Source organism: Mangifera indica, chromosome 18 (genome assembly GCF_011075055.1).
Source record: "Mangifera indica cultivar Alphonso chromosome 18, CATAS_Mindica_2.1, whole genome shotgun sequence".
NCBI classification, from domain to species: domain Eukaryota; kingdom Viridiplantae; phylum Streptophyta; class Magnoliopsida; order Sapindales; family Anacardiaceae; genus Mangifera; species Mangifera indica.
Genome location: NC_058154.1, coordinates 5,957,697 through 5,964,468, shown reverse-complemented (window position 1 = coordinate 5,964,468; position 6,772 = coordinate 5,957,697). Strand labels below are relative to the sequence as shown.

Below are 6,772 nucleotides of genomic sequence, written 5' to 3'. Positions count from 1 at the left end.
ATGCATTTAGTACATATGTTTTGGAACGTCATGCTTGAGTGTAGGAAATATCAATTTTGTACCTATCTGTGATGTTCGAAATAATTTCCTTCGATTGATAAATATGATCAACTACCTTCTTTGATTTAAGAATGTTTCGTAACAATTTTGCACTAATTTGTCTATGGTGTGACAATTTGATCCTGTGGACAAGTGTGTGTCTTCTTCATACATTGTAACACTTAATAGTCTCTATCTTCCTCTCTTGTTGCCCGTGCTTATCATTTATATTGTAGATGTACACATTTAATCTCATACCATATACTATCAGAATGACCAACTTTCCATTAAATTCTAATCTCTAACGCATATGCGTAAATTAATACTTTCAATTCTGCCTTCAAATTATAAAAACCCAACCCATTACTTGCAAGCCGTTGTCTTTTCATATCGTCTGATTGTTAATACATGCATTCTCAATATCAGTGATAGACTTAAGAACCCATTGAAATAGATTTGGATTATAAATGTGACTTAGATATACTCCAATATTTATAGAGTTATGACATTTTAGGCTACATTTGGCCCTGTCATTACAAGCATTGTTTTCACTTATAACAATGTTTGGGCTTAGTACACCATACATGTCATCATCAAACCCTGAAAATTCTTCATCATCCTCATTACCCTCAACTTCTTAATCCTTATCCACATCATCGTCATTATTATCATCACCATAATTCCCACTAGACTTTTGGAAACTTTATGGTTGTGCCCACTCGTTTATCGAATGATCCTCTTTTTCTTCCTTATGAACATCTTTGACTTGTTGATTATCCCTTCCTTCAATTGGAGTCTCGATAATATAGAGTTTGGTCGATCTTTGTGAACTTCTTACTTCAACCATCACATACTCCAAATCATCATTGTGTACAATCTCTATTAGACTTAGGTAAATACATGCACATTTGATTGACTTCAATCGAGTCATATATGATAGCTTATTCTCACTATGAATTCTTCAAAATCAACATTTGTATCAATGCACATCTCTCTCTCATTCCCACTAACATATCTTATCACATTGTCATCACCTGAAATCTATTGCTCTCTATAACGAATCTTAAATAGAGTTTTTTTTTCCATTTTTGGCTTAAACTAAACCTAAAACATAAAACTCCTATGTTAATTGTATTTAGGATTTGGTCTAGAAGAATAGGTTGACGTTAAAGCCAAGGGTTAGCGTTTAGTGTTGAAGCCAAGTCTTGACTTCAATGCCAACCTATTCTTCATGTGTTTTTTTATCCAAACTTGGATCTTTGTCAACGCATTCTCAATTTTAACCATCAATATTTCAATTACATTATAACAATATTAAACAATATAATAATATGAAATCATAACATTAAACAATATAACAACATAAAATTACAATAAAATTATATTTCACATGAAGTCATCAACATAAATCAATCATATATTATTTAATTTTTAATTGTTAAACTAGAAAACACATAATATAATGGCTTGAACTAAGACTAACATGGACTTGGATTATTTTGTTATCAAATCTTTGTAAGTTACGTAAATTCTCTAATGAAATTTTCGGGGCTCCCTTCCTTGTGTTTATAAGATCGAAAACAAAGGTAATTTAGGTATTGTAGTGCATAAAGTGGTAAAAATATTTAGATTATAAAAAATGGGTATAAATGTATAGATGGGCCTATTTTGAGGCAAAAAATTTAACATCTCCATTAAAATTAACGAACTTTGACAAAAAGTGAAAATGTCAATTTTAAAGTTAAGTTTACGGGTAAGAAAGTCTCTTTGAAATGAAAAATGAGGGGAAATAGTCCTACTCCCCTCCTTAATACTAGCAAAACTTAATGGCTATTGATTGAACTTAATTAAAAAAGCAAGTACTAATACTACTTCGTCTGCCTTTTATGCATTCAGTTTTACTAATCTATGTACCATTTCTGAAAACATTAACATACGGTTGACCAAGTTCAATCATGCTTATACAAAACTTTATAATTAATTTATCTTACCTAGCTCACCTTATTATTTAAAATTCCCAACAAAATTATTTATTAAATGTATACATATACTAGAGAAATATATGAACACAGATACTAACTCAGAAACATGAGTTAACCATAACACATTAGTAATTAAGACCAACAACAATAAGATCATTATTCATAAAAGTAGTGTACATGTATCACCTGAGGACTCAACAATTTTGAACTGAACACACTCAGAAGATATAAACTAGTCATCATCATCTCTAAATTAATATTCTAATTAAGTTGATAAAAGAGTACGTACTTAATTTCTAACCAAAACTAACTCTAAACGATGAAGATAATTAGACCGAATTTAACAGGTGCCATAACAGCTAGCAGCTAGCCAACGCTTATGGATAAGAAGATAAAACACCCCAGAAAGGATACGATACCGCCTGATTATTATTATACTCCTCAACAACATTGAAAACATAGTTGCATTGTTCTGCATTATTAACATTTTGTTGTTGATTTACTCCTCTAATTGGCTTATTCGAGCTTCCCATTGCAAGTGACGTGCTTTCGACTGTTTCTTCACCCGACATTTCAGTGTAACCAGCTGTGGACACTTGCTTCCTCGCGGCTTGTTCCCTTAGCAGACTTTTTAATTTTATCACCTACATAATTCGCTATTATAAATAAGTTCATATTATGACATCAATTATTGTATCACTACATTTAAGTTAAAGGCTATTCGATCAGTTCAAAGAGCTCTCCTCTTTCAACTTTCCTAATATTGTCTTCCAGTTGTAGACCGTATGCAGATATAAAAGTGACTCTCACTCGCTGGGAATTGTACAATGTAAAACGTTACTTACCAAAAAAATAGTAAAAATAATAATAAAGACAATGTAAAACGTGATGTCAGTTCTCATAAGGAGTTGTGAACATTTCAATCTTATGTTGTTGTGACAAGACCTGTCTCTGGATGGTGTGAATGTCTTCCTTTGTTTGCTCTTTTGCAAGAAAGATGTGCCATCTAAAGGCTATTTTTTGGAGACTCAACTTGAAGGACAGAATATAAATAGAATACAAGGGTCCCTCCAAATGTGCATGAATATAATATTATATAGGTGGAATTGCCTAAAAAATTAGAAAAAGAAAATGGAGAAATCTGAAAGGATTGTATATGTGCAGAGTGTAGTGCATGAAATTGCATGGAGAGTAGCGAAAAGGAGCTAGGTCTTGACATAGTTCATACCTCTTCTTGGAGCTTCTGTTTCTCTCTGGAGACAGCATCAAACTCTTGTTTAAGAGCATCATAAAGCATCTCAAGCTGCTTGGCCTTCCACCTAGCACGCCTATTTTGGAACCAGACGGCAATTTGTCGAGGCTGAAGTCCAAGCTCACTTGACAGCTTCATTTTCCTATCAGGGTCAAGTTTAATCTCCTCCTGGAAGCTCCTTTCCAATGAATCTAGTTGATCGGTTGTCAGTCTCTTCTTCTTCTCCTGACTCCCATAGTTGTTTTTGTCAAATCCTGGAATCAAACTCAGTGATTTCTCTGTCAATCCTGTATGTTTCATCTGCATACCTGAAAACAGAAGCAGCCAAGTAAATAAAGAAAGGTTCAAAATTTAGAGAGTAAGAAGCCTCAAACGGCCGGTAACTTCTTTTTGACCTCTAATAACTTTTGGGGCATCTCCCAGAAAGCAGAAGATGTAAAAGTGCATGCTTGAGATTGAACATGGACTAAAACCAGAATATAACATGCATGAGAGATGAACTATACACAAGTGTAGAAGTAATAGATCGTCTAATGTAGTTTTCTCTTGAAGTTGCTTAGAAAATTAAACCATAGGAAATATGGCTAAATGGTCAATATTGAAGTTAAATCATACCTGAATATTGGTCGTAGTCATAGTTGTAGAGGAAGTCAAGAGAAGTTTCAGGTCGAGGAAGAAAGGTTCTTAAGTTGCTATTCCAATCCATTATTTTGGGTTATGCTTGTGTGTGAAGAGTGATGATCTTCCCTCAAATCAAACAAAAACAAAGTATGAACAAAGATTGGGAGAGGGAAATGAAAGGACCACAAGAAGAAAGAGTAAGGGCAATGGAAGAATCGTGGGAAAAGATTGATGAGTAAGGTTTAGTTGTGTTTTGGGGTGCAACAAAGTGAAGTGAAACTCGAAGATTCTGTATCCTTCACTTTAGTGCAAAGGCAACAGTTTTCCTGTAAATTACAAGGAGAGAAGGAAGAAGAGAGAGTTGTCGGTTAAAAAATGAAAGTGAGAAAGAGATTGTGAAATCATAGGTCTCCATCTGGTCCCAGCTTACTCCACTGACACTGTATGCTTGCCTATTCTCACGCCAAGTACTTTCTCTTTTCAAGCACACTTATTTACAACTGGTTAATCAGTCATAAGCGCCCAGTTTTAGGGTAATTACCTTTGATTCTTTAAAATCAGAAAGTTTCACTTTTATCCCACACTCTAGTAGCTGTAGAATAAAAAATATATAAAGGCATTTAAATCCTGGAACGAGGATAAAAATGTTATTTTCTGATTCTTTGCTTGCATACAGGATTATTTATCTTCATTTATTTAGGAATCATAGTTAACAAAGAATTCATGTTAACACACACCCATTTGTAATCAAGACAAAATTTCTTAGTTTCCAATGTGAAAAGGGTGATTGTGTTTTCACATTTAGTTTTAAACGATGTGAGTAGTGCTACTATAGTTTTGCACATGAAGAAAACAAACAGAAAATTGCTTTGGATTTATTCATATCAGGGGAGCTCCATTCATGGAAAAAGAACAAAATAAGCAAATTTTAATTAGCTATAATTCAACCATTACCATACCAAATAAACGGTAGAACACGTTTTGCACTTCTATGAAGCCATAGGCATCCCACAATCATTCATCATCTTCAAATAAATGTCATTTGACAGATTCTTGCGTTAATATTTTTTGTCCAAACCAGTTTGTAGTACACTTGTTATGCTTCTTTTAGTTTGATCTGAATTTGTAGCTTATAAACTAGTCTTTAACCACAAGTGCTCCAGCCCATTGATACCTGATACAACACACAAAAGTCTCACTCCTTTATAGAATTGTGATCATAAGCGAAAGAGACAAATTGTGATACATAGTTTTAAGGCCAACTGGGTTTAATAAAATGATAAATTTTCACCCATTAAGTTTGGAAAAGCCAATTTCTCAGTCATATTTTAATTTTTTTAAATAAATTCTATTAGCTTATTATAAAATTACGAAAAAGAGAAAAAAAATCATCAAATTAAATAACACTTTGCTCTTAAAATTTTATCAAATAATTGTATACCGAAATTTATATGAATTTCAATTAAAAATAATGAAACAATTATTGATACAAATATATATATATATATATACACATACACGGATGTTAATGATTTTTAATCATATGTTTAGGGGTACATGATATATGAAAATAATAGGGAAGTTAATAAAATTTTAAGGGGTTTTCAAAACTTTTAAATAAAGTTTAGGGTTTTTTTAACTTTTTAAACTTTTAATATTTCTCTTACTAGTTTCAAAATTAACAATTACACATCAAAGTGCATAATAAATATGAAATATAAATATCATATTATGAACTATTGAATGCAATAATTTCCTAAATAAAATAAAAAAATATACATTTACCCTTACTAAATTTTTAAAAAATAATATTTACACTTCACAATATATTTCAATTATAATATTTGATAAAATTACAATATGAGCTCGGAGAGATGTTATTACTGTGCACCATTTGCTATGGTTCCCGGGTCACATTCTGCGACACTTCTTTATTCTTTGGCTTGCCACTATGGGACGTCTCTATACCATAGGTCGCCTCCAGCTTCAGGGGATTGTGAGTACTGCAACTTGTGTTCTTTGCGATTCAGCCATAAAGACCCATGACCATCTTTTCTTTAGCTGCGATTTCTCCGCTACAATTTGGGGAGAAATCAAAGCTAAGACCCTCCAGGCTTGGCCGAGTGTCTCCTGGTCTTCTCTTGTTCATTGGGCTTCCTTGCACCTTAGACAAAGGAAGGACTTCAGGCACTTTCTTTCTCGGTTATCCTTGTCTACCACTGTCTACTTCCTATGGTACGAGGGAATAACCGAGTGTTTCATCAGACTCATAGGCACTGCAAGGAGATTGTTTCAGATATTTGTGAGGTTGTTCGCGCTAGGATCTCTTCCATGGAGTACAAATTCATGATTTCGCCACAATATAGGGCTATCTGGCACTTGTCTAGCACTTAGACTCTTTTGTCATTTTATGATTTGTTTGTATTGCTGATTTATAAGAGTCTATGCTCTTTTTGTGTCTTATTTGAGATTTCATTAACTATACTTGGGGTATGTCTCTCGTATTTTTATACTTTATTTTTTTACTATTTATAAATCTTTTTAATTTCTTCAAAAAAACAATCGTTTAATTGTCAAATTAACAGTAACCTAGACATATGAATGAGAAACTAGTTTTTTAAATTTAACGCTAGGAAGTCATGTCATCAAACATCGGGAGGGAATAGTGATTTAACATAGTTCCAGTTAGTATTAATGAGGCATATGCAGGAAAGTATGGTTGAGTTAGAATACAAACATAGGAAGCGACGTGGGATAGTTAAGAGGGGGAGAAAAGACGAGCACACAAAACCTGCAGCCTCTCTTAATTACTGCACCAATAAAGAAGGGAAGCTAACCCTCGATCCTTATCATCTTTTTGTTTCCATTCTTGAAATTA

The 6,772-nt window shown here is 33.1% G+C and overlaps 1 protein-coding gene across 1 annotated transcript; it reads right to left on the bottom strand.

Moving 5' to 3' along the window:
- Nucleotides 1–2,153: 2,153 nt before the first annotated feature.
- LOC123202025 (putative homeobox-leucine zipper protein ATHB-51) lies at nucleotides 2,154–4,248 on the bottom strand. Its single transcript, XM_044617738.1, has 3 exons — nucleotides 3,889–4,248; nucleotides 3,250–3,581; nucleotides 2,154–2,665 (listed from the first exon to the last, which is right to left on the bottom strand). Exons 1-3 carry the CDS (start codon nucleotides 3,977–3,979, stop codon nucleotides 2,399–2,401), a joined length of 690 nt encoding a protein of 229 aa, XP_044473673.1. The 5' UTR covers nucleotides 3,980–4,248; the 3' UTR covers nucleotides 2,154–2,398.
- Between the last annotated feature and the right edge of the window lie 2,524 nt (nucleotides 4,249–6,772).

Bases quoted from the DNA above. Each gene is read 5' to 3' on its own strand.
- LOC123202025 (XM_044617738.1), bottom strand. From the start codon at position 3,979: ATGGATTGGAATAGCAACTTAAGAACCTTTCTTCCTCGACCTGAAACT. The intron at 3,582-3,888 runs GTATGATTTAAC...TTCTGTTTTCAG, and splicing joins TGACTACGACCAATATTCAG to GTATGCAGATGAAACATACA. The intron at 2,666-3,249 runs GTATGAACTATG...CGAATTATGTAG, and splicing joins AACAGAAGCTCCAAGAAGAG to GTGATAAAATTAAAAAGTCT.